General features: G+C 45.1%; 1 protein-coding gene across 2 annotated transcripts in view; it reads right to left on the bottom strand.

The window, feature by feature from the left end:
- taf6 (TAF6 RNA polymerase II, TATA box binding protein (TBP)-associated factor) overlaps nt 1-14,795 on the bottom strand; it is a 34,064-nt gene extending 19,269 nt beyond the window's left edge. Inside the window, exons 1-5 of one of the 2 annotated variants that reach the window (XM_072250056.1) lie at nt 14,718-14,795; nt 13,608-13,782; nt 9,581-9,667; nt 6,408-6,561; nt 3,237-3,293 (exon numbers count right to left, since the gene is read on the bottom strand). In XM_072250056.1, coding sequence (XP_072106157.1) covers nt 3,237-3,293; nt 6,408-6,561; nt 9,581-9,667; nt 13,608-13,763 — 454 coding nt within the window. In that variant the 5' untranslated portion in view covers nt 13,764-13,782; nt 14,718-14,795. Of the gene's footprint in view, nt 1-3,236; nt 3,294-6,407; nt 6,562-9,580; nt 9,668-13,607; nt 13,783-14,308; nt 14,375-14,717 lie in introns of those variants that run through there. The other variant, XM_072250055.1, reaches the window with a different exon arrangement.
- Between the last annotated feature and the right edge of the window lie 1,882 nt (nt 14,796-16,677).

The following is a 16,677-nucleotide window of genomic DNA, read 5'->3' as shown; positions in this document are numbered from 1 at the left end:
GCAGAGGATGGGCAGGTGCAGGGGGGGGGAGGTTAGGGTGTGGGTAGGGGGGGAGAGGGAGGGAGAAAAATCAAACAAACATCACAGTGAGCATGTTATATTCTGAATAGATGTGATATAACCAACAATAAACCAGAGACAGAACAGGCACAAGAATCAGTGCTTGCAGATTAATTGAATCAAATCATTGAGGGAACAATCAACATGAGCATGAAAGTTGCTATAAATGTGAAACACGGTGTAAACACTCCTTGTGTCCGGTAGCAACTGTAATGTCTCAGGTTGGAGACTCTTTTATCAAAACACTGAGCATACAAAAACAAAATTAAGCTTTCAGTTGAAGGTCAGGGAGTGGCAAAAGAAATATCACCGAGTAGGGTCAGGCAGATGTGTGCACTGGGGAACTGGTGGGGCCATCAGATCCTCCTGATGTGGGGCGCAGGCGTGTAAATTCAGTAAGTCAAGATGAGCTGACAGTGAGTGGGCACAGTGGAGTCACCCAAACTGAATACGGCACGGTAGCGAGGCAGTTAGTGCAATGCTATTACAACACCGGCCAGTTACCCGGGTTCAATTCTACAGCTGTTCTGCACAGAGTTTGTCTGTTGTTCCCACGACCACATGGGTTTCCTCCCCACAGTCCAAGACATACAGGTTAAGATTAGCATGTTGTGGGCATGCTATGTTGGCACCGGAAGCATGGTGACAACTGTGTGCTGCCCTTAGCACATCCTCAGACTGTGTTGGTTACTTATGCAAACAACCCATTTCACTGCTTCCATGTATGTGTGACAAGTAAAGTTAACCTTTATAATCTTGAATACTTTATACAGTCTTTCTATTCAAGCCTTGGACCCGAGGTCACCAAGCATATCAAGACAAGATACAGATACAAGTGAAGGACTCTAGGCCAACGCTTACTATTTGGACAATTATTTTACTAATTCTCAAGTACCATTGGCCTTTAACACGTAGATTTAATTGGTTACACCTGAAATATATACAGGTCGACCTTCACTAATCTGGCACCATTGGGACCTGAGGAGTGCCAGATTAGTGAAAGTGCCGAATTACAGAAGGATCACATGAAGCAATAGCTAATCTTCACTAATCCGGCACCACTGGGACCTGAGGAGTGCTGGATTAGTGAAAATGCCGAATTACAGAAGGATCACATTAAGCATAATCACTGTCGGATTATCAAAGGAACTGGATTACAGGTAGTCGGATTAGTGAAGGTCGACCTGTATTATGATTGGTAAACATATCTGCAAATGATGGGATTCAGAAAAGCACAGAGTTTCTATTGGACCTATATCTGTATCCAAATTCTGTATAAAAATGGCATTTCTTTGTTCAGACTTCAGAACAGTTCGGTGCCAGGTGCCATACTGTTCTCGTGCACAGGTAAATAAAGTGTGTCTGAGGAAGGAATGAGAGTTTTCAGAGCCCAGTTAATTGGCGGCGACACAGGTGTAGAGGGATGGTGCACTCATGGTGAAGCGAGTGAAGCTGAGCCAAATCGGAAAGGTTGGGTACTGGCTAAGTCAAGGCGGTGGAGCCCAAGGGCGTGGTATTGAAGTGGCAGAGAGTGAGGAACTTCCCCAGATTTGGACAATTTAAGCGCTGGGCCAAATTGAAATGGTTGGGGTGAGAGGCGAGGGACGGTCTGGTTCGACTTACTGCTGCGGAGTTTGCTCGTCTCTGTGTTGGACTGAGGCTATGACCTGCAACTAGACGACTTCTGGAACAGCTGCAGTGACGCCTGGCATTGTGAACATCAGTTCTGAATATTGTTTACTCGTTTTTATTGTTTGCATGATTGAGTTTTTTTTTGGTGTCTCTGCACATTGGGAGTTTGATAGTCTTCTTTTGTCTTCAATGGGTTCTTATTGGGTTTTGTGGCTGCCTGTAAGGAGATGAATCTCTAGGTTGTATAATAATAACTGTACTTTGAACCAGCAAGTATCAATGACATAGGGCATCCAAAACATCACGATGTGAGACAGAAGTGGACAGGGAGGGGAGAAAAGTAGACTTGAGGGACAGTATCCAAGAGGATCTTATTAAAAGGTGCAGCAGGGACCAAACAGTCTGCTCTCATTCACTTACTGATATAACCCAAACAGGCGGGCAACACTCAGTGATATACAGCAGCGGTCCCCAACCACTGGGCCGCGAGGAAACGATATGAGTCAGCTGCACCTTTCCTCATTCCCTGTCAGGCATTGTTGAACTTGAGCATAGGGTTGCCAACTGTCCCGTATTTGCCCGGACATCCCGTATATTGGGCTAAATTGGTTTGTACCATATGGGATCGCTCTTGTCCCGTATTTCCCCCGCTAAGGTAGAGCGTTCCTATGAAACCTTTCGTGCCAAAATGGCGTGAGCGAAGAAGCAAATACTATTAATTTCTATGGGAAAAATTTTTTGAGTGTTCCCAGACCCAAAAAATAACTTCCCAAATAACACATAAAACCTAAAATAACACTAACATATAGTAAAAGCAGGAATGACATGATAAATACACAGCCATTTAAAAATAGAAATAATGTATGTACAGTGTAGTCGGGAAGATTAAGCCAAAACCGATTTGTGGGGAAAAAAAATTGGCACATACACGCATGCGCAGATAGGTGCCTGCGTAAGGCTTCATGGTAGTCTTTCTTGGGGTAACCCAAGTGTCCTGTATTTTACTGCTACTTTTGTCCCTTATTTAGGAGTGAGAAAGTTGGCAACCCTAACTGTAAAAGACATGTTGAGGCAAGTTTACCCCCCCGCCCCGGTCCACCAGAATACTGTCGATATTAAACCGGTCTGTGGTGCAAAAAAGGTTGGGGACCCCTGATATACAGGAGCCTCAGGACTCACACCACAGCAACAGTTATTACCCTTCAACTATCAGGCACTTGAACCAAAGGGGATAACTACACTCAACTTCACTTGTCCCATCATTGAAATGTTCCCACAACCTATGGACTCACTTTCAAAGATCCTTCTAGATACTCAAGGATTCCAGATATTTATTCTATATTTATTTATTATTTTGTTTCTTTTTGTACAGTATTTCCAGTTTGTTGTCTTATGGTTGAACACCCAAGTTGGTGAGGTCTTTCATTGATTCTGTTATGGTTATTATTCTATTATCGATTTATTGAATATGCCCACAAGAAAATGAATCTCAGGGTTGTATATGTACTTTGATAATAAATTTACTTTGAACTTAAAATCCTTACCAGGTGGTGGATTCTCCGGGATGGCAGGCTGCACTCCCTCGATACTGAGCCAGTGAGCTGGAAGGTAAATAGCAAGAGGTTAACCTCAGGTAGGTCTCCATCTCTCCCTTCCCGATGATGCTCACTGGAGTCCCCTGTGCGAGTGGATGGCATAAATGATGCTAAGGTACTTGTAGAATAACTGACATGGGTCAGACACTGAATGTAAAAATTAGGTAGTCATGTTAGAGTTATGTAAAATTTTGGTAAGCCACATTTGGAATTATGTTGGCCAAGTGGTTAAGGCATTCATCTAGTGATTTGAAGATCGCTAGTTCGAGCCTTGGCTGAGGCAGTGTGCATGTCCTCGAGCAAGGCACTGAACCACACATTGCTCTGCGACGACACTGGTGCCAAGCTGTATGGGTCCTAATGCCCTTCCCTTGGACAACATCGGTGGCGTGGAGAGGGGAGACCTGCAGCATGGGCAACTGCTGGTCTTCCATACAACCTTGCCCAGGCCTGCGCCCTGGAAACCTTCCAAGGCGCAAATCCATGGTCTCATGAGACTAACAGATGCCTATTACTATTACATTTGGAATATCATGTGGAGTTCCAGTCAATGATGGCTGTGGCTTTGGAAAGGGTGGAGAAGAACATGAACAAGTACATGGATAGGAAAAGTTTAGAGAGGGGTGTGGGCCAAAAACAGGCAAATGGGACTAGCTTAGATGGGCATCTTTTCAGCATGGATCAGATGGGTCAAAGGGCTGGTTTCCATGCTGTATAATTCTAAGAGTTTCACCAGGATATTGCCTTGATTACAGAGTATCAGCCATAAGAAGTTGGACAAACTTGGCTTGTTTTCTCTGGAGCATCAGTGGCTGATGAAAGTTTATAAAATTATGAGAGCCATAAAGAGGGTAGATGATCAGTCTCTTTCCCAAGGTGGAAATGTCAAACACTGGAAGGAATAGATTTAAGGTGAGAAGATGGGGTGGGGAAGAGAAGAGAATAGTGGGTGCCAGATTAGTGGTACATGCAGATATGATAGTGGCATGTAAGCAGCTTCCTGACAGGTACGTGAAGAGACAAGGACTGGGGATATGATTGTGTGCAGGCAGATGAGAGTTGTTTAATCTGTCATCATGGCTGACACAGGCATAGTGGGCTGAGGGGCCTACTCCTGCACTGTACTGTTGTACGAAACTCCCACTGACATTGCTGGCAAGCCTTCATGGACACTGAGGGGGGCACAGTCAGGAGAAGGGCCACCATAGGGCACTTGTGCGAGTCTAAGTGGAGGGGGAGCATCAGAAGAGGTAAAGTGTATTCAGGGCTGGACTATAGAGCAGAGCCCGGCTACTGAAACCCAAAGTGTGAACAACCTGCAGCATTCCAATTACTCAGAACACTACTAGTTTTCAATCTCCTCTTTGCAACTGCAAGTCCAGAGTAAGGTGCTGAGCAAATGCCCTTATTTATTGAAACATAATGGTATTAAGTGTCAATAAAGTGGCATCCACCACTAAGGACCCCCACCATCCGGGACATGCCGCCTTCTCATTAGGGAGGTGGTACAGGAGACTGAAGACCCACAAGCAACAATTCAGAATCAGCTTCTTCCCCTCTGTCATCAGATTTCTGAATGGCCTATGAACCCTAATGCTATTATTTCTTTTTTGAACTATTTGTGTAATTTCTGGTAACGTCTCTTCACTGTATCGCTGCCACGAAACAGCAAACTTTGTGCCATTTAAGCACTTACTGTCTTTGAAGTCAGAGACAATAAACCTAATTCTGACAGTGAACGGTGCAGTGGCTTTGAAAGAGTCATGGTCTGCTCCTGCTCCCTAACAACATCTTTCTCCAAGAGAACATGGAGCAGTACAGCAGGGTACAGGCCCCTCAGCCTACAATGCGGCACCGGCCATCTTTACCTTTCTCTCCCCAACAGCCCTCCATTTTTCTTTCATCCACATGCCCATCTGAGATCATCTTAAATGCCCCCAATGTACCTGTGTCTACCACCACCCCTGGCAGTGTGTTCCCTGCACCCATGAGTCTAAAACAAAACAACTGATATCCCCCTAGACCAGGGGATCCCAATCTGAGGTCCACAGACCCCTCAGTTAATGGCAAGGCTCCAATGTATAAAAAAGGTTTGGAGCCCCCGCCCCTGCCCTAGACTTTCCTGCAATCACCTTAAATTATGGCACCTTGCATTAGCCACTTTCATTTTGGGGAAAAGTTTCTGGCTGTCTACTATCTATAATTCTTATCATCTTGGACACCTCCATGAAGTCACTTCTCAGAATCTCCTTTGTTCCAAAGAGAAAAGCTCTATTCACTCAACTTCTCATAAAACATGCTCTCTAATTCAGGCAGCATCCTGGCACTCTGCACTCTCTCTCTAAAGCTTTCACACCCTTACTATAATGAAGCAACCAGCACCAAACATATTACCCCCAAGTCTTACAGAGCTGCAACATTACCTCATGGCTCTTGAGTTCAATCTAATGAAGGCCAACACCTTCTTAACCACAACTTGCGCGTCAACTTGTGAGGGATCTATGGATGGGACCCCAAGATCCCTCTGTTCCTCCACACTGCTAAGAATCGCAGAAGAGATTCTTACAAACGTTTGTAGATGTTCGGATCAGGTCAGGCATTATCTATGGGGAAAAATAGTCAGCTGGCATTTCAGGCCAAGACCCTTCATTTCCAGTCCAGATGAAGGATCTCCACCTGAAAAGTTGACTGTCCATTTCCCTCTACAGATGCTGCCTGAGCTGCTGAGTTCCTCCAGCATTTTGTGCGTTGGTCGGATTTCCAGCATCTGCAGATTTTCTCTTGTTTGAGGCTGGGTTTGTCCCTCCTGGAATGTAGAAGGCTGAAGGGTAACCTTAAGAGTTATAAAATTAAATTATAAGTGGTGAAGATAGGACAAAGAGAGGCTCTTTTCCAGGGAATTGAGCTTTGTAAAAAGGGGTGAAAGTTAAATGAGATCTGAGGAGTAAGATTTCTACAAAGTGTATGGTGAATATCTGCAACGAGTGGTGGTGGAACCAGATGAGGGATGGGAAGGGGAGGAAGGGAACCAAACTAAAGCAGCATTTCACCAGGAGAGGAGACCCAGGTGGGAGACGTGAGATGGAAATGCGGGGGAGGGTGCTGGCAGGCAGCACTCACCTTTGAGGCAGACATCCAAAGGCACGCGAGGGAGGGGCGTGTTGATGATGTCACTGAGATCCACCTCCTTCTCCTCGTAGAAGTGTAGCTCACGTCCTCCCCCACTGGCGTAGCGGAAGGGGATGAACTCCTGCGCGTGGAAGCCGTACAGCGGCTGGTGGGGAGCAAAGGGACAATGAGGGGGGGTTACACGTGCCCAGGGGATTCACATCGTTAATTTTCCATACAGACCCACCAATCCCTGCATCCTCACCAGCAATGACCTGGCATGTGGGAGATGGGATGCAGGGAACTGGTGTACAGAAAGAATTTATAAGGTCACGAGCTTTTCAGCACTAACCCCCTCCCACCCAACCCACAAACAACCGCCACACACTCATTCCCAGTAACCCTAATTTGGTTCTCCCCATATTCCCCTCGGATTTCACCTGTCACCCACACTTCAATGAGTGGTTAATTAACCCACTGACCCCACACGTTGCCTGGACGTGGGAGGGGTCTGGAGTACTCTGGAGTAACAGACACTGCACAGGGAGAAGGTGAAATCACACACACAGCACCGGAGGTTGGGATCAAACCCAGGTTTCTGGAGAGTGAGGAAGCGATTCTACCCACTGGGTCACTGGACTGCCCAAGTGCCACGGTCTCCAAATGGCAGAATAGGTGTGCATGCACGTCTTGCTCTATGGACTCTGTACCTTCTCCCTGTGACTGTGTAGGTTACTGCCCAGGTATTCTGGCCTCCTCCCACATCCCAACAACTACTATGCCACGTGCCGAGGGGTTAACTAGCTGCCATGAATTCCCCCCCCCCCCACCGCGTGGATGAGAGGGAGAATCTGGAGCGTGTCGATGAGAATTTGAGGAAAATACAAACAAAAATGATTAATGTAGACTAGTGTAAATGGTTGTCAATGGTTCAAGCAGAGTTGATGTGCTTGATTTCTCTGTAACTGAGAGCAGGCACTACCAGCCCAATGAGCCACACTGCCTAGCAACCCCCACCCTATTTAACACTTGCCTAATCACAGGACAGATTACAATGACCATACTAACTAGTACGTCTTTGGACTGTGGGAGGAAACCAGAGCACCCAGAGGAAAGCACATGGTCATGGGAGAATGAAGAAACTGCTTACAAATGGCGCTGAAGTTGAACTCTGAACTTGGAAATGCCCCGGGCTGTAACAGTGTCGCGCTAACCACTACACTACTGTGGCTCCCTATGAGTCACAATGTTGCCAGAAAGGAGTGCGGAAAGTAAAAACTACTGCAACTTCCACAGAGAGTTGGATGTGTTCCATAAAAATTGGGAATAAAGTTTGGCAGAGGTAGAGAGGGCTTACAAAGAGTCTGTAGAGGCACAATGCAGTCCTGAGTTGCAGTCTGTGAACAAGATGGGGTGGGGCAGGCGGGGGTACTGGAACCAGCAAACCCAACGTCACTGAGTATCGGCTGAAAGAGAATCCCCTTAGCAGTAGTAATACCCACCCAGTACATGACCACTTTCTCCCCTCACTCATCTACCAGCAGGGAGGAGGTACAGGAGCCAGAAGACCCACACTCAAATGATTTGGAAACAGCTTCTTCCCCTCTGTCATCAGATTTCTGAACAGTCCATGAACTCGTAAACACCTTTTTCTTTGCACCATGTGTTTATTTTGTAATTTATAGTAATTTTATGTCTTTGCACCTCATTGCTACTACAAAACAACAAATTTAGAGTCGCATTAGTTAGTGATAACAAACCTGACTCTGAACCATAAGGCAGTTAGATCTAAACAAAATCCAGGTGTGGGAAGATAGATGGCAGATGAAATTTAATGTAAGTAAATGGAAAAATAGTAATTAGAAATATCAGATATAGATATAAAATGGGGGTAGGGTCTTGAGTTAGCAAGTGCTCCGTATGAGAAGGATTTGGGGTACTGGTAGACTCATCACTATCAACACCTAGACAATGCACAGAAGCAATTAGGAAGGCTAATAGAATTTTGGGCTATATAATGCGATCAGTGGAGTTCAAGTCTAGAGACGTCCTCCTTAAGCTGTATAATGTACTTATGAGGCCAAACCTTGAATACTCTGCACAATTCTGGTCTTCATATTGTGTGAGGGATGTGAAAGCACTGGAGAGAGTTCAGAGAAGGGCAACTAGACTCATTCCAGGTCTGCAGGGTATGAGCTATGAAGAAAAATTGCAAGAATTAAATACTTTTAGGCTAGGTACACGTAGAATGAGGAGACATAATAGAGGTGTTCAAAATCATTAAGGGTAAAAGTAAGGTGGATGCCAGCCACTACTTCAAAATTAATCCATCAACAAAGGACACAGGGTCATAGGTGGAGACTGGTTAAAGGAAGATTTCAGACTAACATCAGGAAGCATTTCTTTATACAGCGAGTTGTGGACACATGGAACAAACTACCAAGTTGTGTGGTAGAGAGTAGTACCTTAGACTTTCAAATCTAAATGATAAGTTATTTTAACACTATGTGAATAGACGTTTGGCAAGCGAAGTTGGGCCTGTTCTTGTCAAAAGCTTTCTAATTTTCGCTAACAGCAGAATTAGGCCATTCAGCCCATCAAGTCTGCTCTGCCATTCAATCATGGCTGATTTATTTTCCCTCTCAACCCCATTCTCCTGCCTTCTCCCTGTAACCTTTGACAGCCTTATCAACCTCCACTTTAAAATACCCAATGCCATCTCTGGCAATGAATTCTACGGACTATCTACCCTCTGGCTAAAGAAATTCCTCATCTCTGTTCTAAAGGGCCTGCAGTCAATGAGCAAGGCAGCACTAAATTGAACTGAACATTCCTTAACTGTTTCAATGACTCCGTTGTCTGATGGTTTATACTGTGTTTTTCACTTTTTTTTTTTGCCTTTTGCATGAAACCGCTTGTTCTCTTTTTTTTTGCATGTTGGGTGTTTGATGTTTTCTTTGAACAGATTTCCGGGTGTTTCTTTGTTTCGTGGCTGTCCGCCGGAAGGACGACTCTCAGGATTGTATACTTTGATAATAAATGCACTTCAAATCTTGCAACTTTAAAGGGACATCTTTCTATTCCGAGGCTGGGCCCTCTGGTCCTGGACTCCCCCACTATTAGAAACATCCTCTCCACACACTCCATTTAGGCCTTCCAGTGAAGCCACTGGCCCAACTACTCACCTCAACATTCTTCAGTTTCAAGGCACAGTCGATGTCCACTGTAGTCAGCTTCTTGCGTTTGCCATGGTACATGTACTTCAGTGCATCCTGTGAGAGGAGTGAAACACAATGTTCCTATTAGAATGATGCCTGAACGACGGGACTACACAGCCTGTAGAAAGTATTCACCCCTTCACCTCCTCCCCATAGGTTTTCATGTTTTAACATTGATTAACAGTGACTTAGTTTGGCTTTTTTGACACTGATCAACAGAGAAAGACTCTTTCATGTCAAAGTGAGAACAGATCTTTACAAAGTGATCTAAATTAACTGATGGTGCAATACTGACCCCTCCCTTTTAAAATGACACACCAAATCATCACTGGTGCAGCCAATTAGGTTTAGAAATCACATAATTAGTTAAATAGTGATACATTTTTGGAGACCTGTGTGCAGTCAAGGTGTTTCAATTGACTGTACTAGAAATACACCTGTATCTGGAAGGTCCAACTGCTGGTGAGTCAGTATCCTGGCAAAAACTACACCATGAAGACAAAAGAACACTCCATACAACTCTGCAGAAAGGTTATTGAAAAGCACAAGTCAGGAGATGATACAAGAAAATTTCCAAGCCACTGAATATCCCTTGGAGTACAGTTAAGTCAATCACCAAGAAATGGAAAGAATATGGCACAGCTGTAAATCTGCCTAAAGCAGGCCGTCCTCAAAAACTGAGTGACCATGCAAGAAGGGGACTAGTGACGGAGGCCACCAAGACACCTATGACAACTCTGGAGGAGTTACAAGCTTCCGTGGCTGAGAAGGGAGAGTGGCAAAGAGAAAGCCACTGTTGAAAAAACTCACACGAAATCTTGGCTAGAGTTTGCCAGAAGGCACGTGGGAGATTCTGAAGCCAGCTGGAAGGAGATGCTATGGTCCAATAAAAAAACAAAATTGAGCTTTCTGGCCATCAGACTAAATGTTATGTTTAGCATAAGCCAAACGTGATACATATCAAAAACACACCATCCCTAACATGAAGCATGGTGGTGGGGATGCATCATGCTGTGGAGGTGTTTTACTGCAGCAGGCCCTGCAAGATTCGTGAAGGTAGAGGGCACAATGAATGCAGCAAAATACAGTGGAAATCCTGAAGGAACACTTGATGCAGTCTGCAAGAGACCTGTGACTTGGGAGTTCAACCCAGATAAGTGTGAAGTGGTTCATTTTGGTAGGTCAAACATGATGGCAGAATATAGTATTAATAGCAAGACTCTTGGCAGTGGAGAGGATCAGAGTGATCTAGGGGGGTCCGAGTCCATATGACACTCAAAGATGCTACACAGGCTAACTATGTGGTTAAGAATTAGCATTAGCCTTCATCAATTGTGGGAACACACATCAAAGTTGCTGGTGAACGCAGCAGGCCAGGCAGCATCTCTAGGAAGAGGTACAGTCGACGTTTCAGGCCGAGACCCTTCGTCAGGACTAACTGAAGGAAGAGCTAGTAAGAGATTTGAAAGTGGGAGGGGGAGGGGGAGATCCAAAATGATAGGAGAAGACAGGAGGGGGAGGGATGGAGCCAAGAGCTGGACAGGTGATTGGCAAAAGGGATATGAGAGGATCATGGGACAGGAAGCCTAGGGAGAAGGAAAAGGGGGAGGGGGAAGAAAAGCCCAGAGGATGGGCAAGGGGTATAGTCAGAGGGACAGAGGGAGAAAAAGGAGAGTGAGAGAAAGAATGTGTGTATAAAAATAAATAATGGATGGGGTATGGGGGGGAGGTGGGGCATTAGCGGAAGTTAGAGAAGTCAATGTTCATGCCATCAGGTTGGAGGCTACCCAGACGGAATATAAGGTGTTGTTCCTCCAACCTGAGTGTGGCTTCATCTTGACAGTAGAGGAGGCCGTGGATAGACATGTCAGAATGGGAATGGGGTGTGGAATTAAAATGTGTGGCCACGGCGAGATCCTGCTTTGTCTGGCAGACTAAGTTGTGGAGCCGAGAGGTAATCTTGCAGCTGTGTAGGACCCTGGTCAGATGCCACTTGGAGTACTGTGCTTAGTTCTGGTCGCCTCACTACAGGAAGGATGTGGAAACCATAGAAAAGGTGCAGAGGAGACTTACAAGGATGTTAGCTGGATTGGGGAGCATGCCTTATGAGAATAAGTTGAGTGAACTCGGCCTTTTCTCCTTGAAGCAACGAAGATGAGAGGTGAATAAGATGATGAGAGGCATTGATCATGTGGATAGTCAGAGGTTTTTTTTCCCAGGGCTGAAGTGGCTAGCACGAGAGGGCACAGTTTTAAGGTGCTTAAAAGTAGGTACAGAGGAGATGTCACGGGTAAGTGTTTTTTTTTTTACACAGAGAGTGGTGAGTGTGTGGAATGGGCTGCTGGCGATGGTGGTGGAGGCGGATACAATAGGGTCTTTTAAGAGACTCCTGTACAGGTACATGGAGCTTGGAAAAATAGAGAGCTATGGGTAACCCCAGGTAATTTCTAAGGTAAGGACAAGTTTGAAACAGCATTGTGGGCCGAAGGGCCTGTATAGTGTTGTAGGTTTTCTATGTTTCTGAGATCTGTATTCCAGCAAGACAATATTCCAATATAAAGCCAAAGCTACACAGGAATAGCTTAAAAAAAACAAAGTTAATGACCTGGAGTGGCAAAGTCAGAGTCCAGACCACAATCTAACTGAGAATATGTGGCTGGATTTGAAAAGGGCTGTTCACCCACGATCCCCATGCAACCTGACAGAGCTTGAGCAGTTTTGCAAAGAATGGGGGAAAAAATTGCAGTATCCACATATGCAAAGCTGATAGAGAGACCTATCCACAGAGATTCAATGCTGTAATTGTTGCCAAAGTTGCAATTTGAATACTGACTTGAAGGGGGTCAATTGTTATGCAATCAAGTATTTTGTGTTTTATATTTGTAATTAACAGATCACCTTGTAGAGATCTGTTTTCAATTTGACACGTGTCTTTTTCTGTTGATTGTGTCAAAAAAAAGCTTCATTAAATCCACTGTGATTGAATGTTGTAAAACAATAAAACTTCCGGGGGGGGGGGGGGGGGTTTGAATAATTTTTATAAGCACTGTAAGTGGGGTCAACGAGCAACAACAGCAATCATTGGTGACTTCTCAAAGCAGCTATTGTGCCTTCTCTTCTTCACCCAGGTGGAACTTCAGGTATGTACATTAACACCATTTAAAAGGTACTTGGACAGGTACATGGGTAGGAAAAGTAGTGAACACAGGCAAATTGGACCAACCTGGATGGGAATCTTGGTTAGTACGGACCAGTTGGGCTGAAGTGCCTGCTTCTGTGCTGTTTCATTCTATAATTTCTGATTCTTATGCAGCATGGTTAGCACAACGTTTGACAATACTGGCCACCAGGGTTAAATTCCTGCCGCTGCCTTTAAGGGGTTTGTACGTTCTCCTCCACGTGGGTTTCCTCCCAAAGTCCAAAGATGTACCGAATAGATTAAATGGTCATTGTAAATTGACCTATGATTAGCTCAGATTAAATTCAGGGGGAATTGCTAGGCGATGAAGAAGATCCAAGAGATTTGTAGACTCAGCCAGCTGCATCGTGGGCAAAACCCTCCCCACCATTGCGTACATCTTCACCAGGCAATGTCTCAAGAAGGTGGCATCCATTACCAAGATTTCTCACCCTCTTCTTGTTACTCCCATTGGACAGGAGGCACAGGAGCCTGAAGACCCACACTCAGTGATCCAGACACAGGTCCTTCCCCTCTGCCATCAGATTTCCAAAATGAACACCACCTTCTTTTAACACTATTCTTATGTCTTGGCACTGTCATGCTTGGCAAAACTAATTCCATGGTAGTTAAGTGATCATAAATCTGATTCTGCAGATCAGCCATGGTCATTTCAGTCGTGGGTCAGTCCTGAGGGTAAATACTCTACTCTATTTCTATCAATTCATCCACCACTGCCACTTTGGTTTTCGACAACATGGAAGAGGGATTCTGATCCAAAAGTAAAAATCCCGGCTAGGTGTCGAACTGGTTTACCTGTGCCAGCTCCTTGATCCTGTAGCTAACCTCCTCAGTCAAACTTTGGCACGTTTCTTCGGAGAGTTGGGAGATCCCAATGGACTCTGCAATAACTTTCATGGACTCTGTGGGGAGCAGCGTATTGCTGATCTTGAGCTTCTTCTCCTCCGCCATGCCAACCTCCGGTCATAGCCTGAAAAACAAACAGGGCCAGGGGGACACACAGGTCACAGCTTGCCAAACATGGTGACTGGTCACTACACCACTGTACTGAGAGGAGACAACACACAGGAGCAGAATGAAGGAGAGAGAGCTCTCAATCTTACGTATATAGAGCCACAGTCAACATTTATTATTTGTACATTTTGTTTTAGAGAATGGATTTTATATTTATTGTCAAGACTGCATCAGATTCGAAGTAACAATCATTTCATTCTCCTTTAACCTCCTGCAATGAGCAATGACGAACACTGAATCTACTTAGCCTCTCTCATTATCCCTGCCTCCACTCCTCCCTCTGTCCCAATCTTATCCCTCTGCACTCCCTCCCTATCCCTCCTCTCGTTACATCTATCCCGCCCTCCATCCCTCTTCTACTTCCCTGTCCTCCCCTCTTTCCCTCCATCCACCCCTCTGCACTGCATCCCGTCCCGCTATCCATCCATCCATCCTCCTATTACTCTCTCTCGCTCTCTCTTTTCCCCCTTGCCGCGTCTCACCGACGCGCCGCCATTTCGCCAGAATCCGCCATCTTGCCTCCGCCTCCGCCCCCGCCCCCGCCCAGGACCCGCCAGGTGAATAGAAATTAAATCCCCTGTCACCACTGAGCCTTGTACAACCAGCCCTTCCCCCGGACTTCAAAATACCCGTTTCAATTAATAAAACCTTATCTTTGAAGTACCCCCTTTCACAATTGCTCAATTATCCCTGTGTGGACAATTTTTATTTTTTGTTCGGGTAAAACTATCCGCCTGTGAGGATCTGTCGGGGGAGGGCGCGTCCACGGCCCACGTGACCGCTTCAGTTCCTACAGTTTGACTAGAGAATAAATCTATTTTTATCTCACGAATTTGGATCTCCACACCTACCCAAGAAGATGAGAAAAATAACCGTTTGCTTCTTCCTTACCATATTTACTGACCGCTCGCCTCAAAATTATCAATGTAAAAAAATCCAGGCACCCAGGGACCTGCGCAGCAGTGAGCGCACCCGAGGAGAATCTGATGACGTCACTGGAGGGGCGGGGTCTTGACTTGATTGACATACGCGAGTCTGCAAATGACTATTGTCATTGCGTTGAATGAACGCCAACGGGGCAACTATTGGGACAAGGCATCAACCTCTTATCATGTCACAACTGTCTGCAGAAGAGTTGAGGCGCGGTTAGAATAGTGACGATTAAAATAGTTTGTTGGAGGTACGTACACACATTGCAACTTCACCATTCAGAATCGTGTAACCGGCATTGATCGTGAAATTTGTTGTCTTTGCTGCAGCAGTACAACCTAATAACAGAGAAAGATGTAATGTCATGCAAAACTTAAAAAAAAACTGGTGAGGTAGTGTTCGTGGGCTGAACATCCATCCAGAAATCTGAGGGCAGAGGGAAGAAGCCGTTCCTTAAGTATAGAGTATGTGTCTTAAGGCTCCTGTACCTCCTTCCTGATGGTAACAATGAGAATAGGGCATGTCCTGGGGGATGGGGATCCTTCATGATGGACGCCGCCTTTCAGAGGCAACCCTGCTTGAAGATGTCCTGGATACTATGGAGACCAAAGTTCAAAGTAAAATTTATTAGCAGAATACATACATGTCACCAAATACGACCCTGAGATTCTTTATATGCAGGCCAAACTTAGCAAATCTATTTATAGAACAGTAACTGTAAACTGTAACTACACTGTGCAAATGCATAAATAACTGAATAGAAATAAATAATGAGCATGAAGTAACAACTTAACAGAGCCCTTAAATGATTGTAGCTAACCCATTTTGTTCAAGAGCTTGATGGTTGAGGGGTAGTAACTGTTACTGAACCTGGTGGGCCTGAAGACAGATAAGTCCCCTGGTCCTGATGGAATGCATCCCAGGGTACCAAAAGAAATGGCAGAGGTTATAGTTGAGGCTTTGGTGATGATTTACCAAAATTCTTTGGACTCTTGAGTAGGTCCCGGCAGATTGGAAGACGGTGAATATCAGCCCACTGTTCAAAAAAGGATGTAGGCAAATGACAGATAAGTATAGGCCAGGTAGTTTAACATCTGTAGTTGGGAAAATGCTTGAAGCTATCATCAAAGAAGAAATAGCAAAGCATCTGGAAAGAAATGGATCCATCAGGCAGATGCAGCATGGATTCAGTAAAGGCGGGTCCTGTTTGACAAACTTACTGGAGTTCTTTGAGGTTATAATGAGCGCAGTGGATAGAGGGGAACGTTATTTACTTGGATTTTCAGAAGGCGTTCGATAAGGTGCCACATTAAAGACTAATCCATGAGATAAGGATGCATAGATTTGGGGTGATGTATTAGCATGGATAGAGGATTGGTTAACTAATAGAAAGCACAGAGTGGGATACATGGGTGTTACTCTGGTTGGCAATCAGTGGTGTGCGGTGTGCCGCAGGGGTCAGTGCTGGGCCTGCAACTGTTCACAATATACATTAACGATCTGGAAGAGGGGACTGAGTGTAGTGTATCTAAGTTTGCTGATGATACCAAAGTGAATGGAAAAACAAATTGTGCTGAAGATATGGAGAGCCTGCAGAGAGATATAGATAGGTTAAGTGAGTGGGCAAGGGTCTGGCAGATGGAAATCAATGTTGGTAATTGCGTAGTCAGCCATTTTGGAAGGAAAAATGAAAGAGCAGATTATTATTTAAATGGTATAAAATTGCAGCATGCTGCTGTGCAGAGGGACTTGGGAGTGCTTGTGCATGAATCACAAAAGGCTGGTTTGCAGGTGCAGCAGGCTATCAAGAAGGCAAACGGAATGTTGGCCTTCATTGCTAGAGGAATTGAATTTAAGAGCAGGGAGGTTATGCTGCAACTATACAGGGTACTGGTGAGACTACACCTGGAGAACTGTGTGC

Source organism: Mobula birostris, unplaced genomic scaffold, assembly GCF_030028105.1.
Source record: "Mobula birostris isolate sMobBir1 unplaced genomic scaffold, sMobBir1.hap1 scaffold_1392, whole genome shotgun sequence".
NCBI lineage: Eukaryota > Metazoa > Chordata > Chondrichthyes > Myliobatiformes > Myliobatidae > Mobula > Mobula birostris.
The sequence above is the reverse complement of the archived record's forward strand: the minus strand, read 5'-3'. Positions and strand labels throughout refer to the sequence as shown.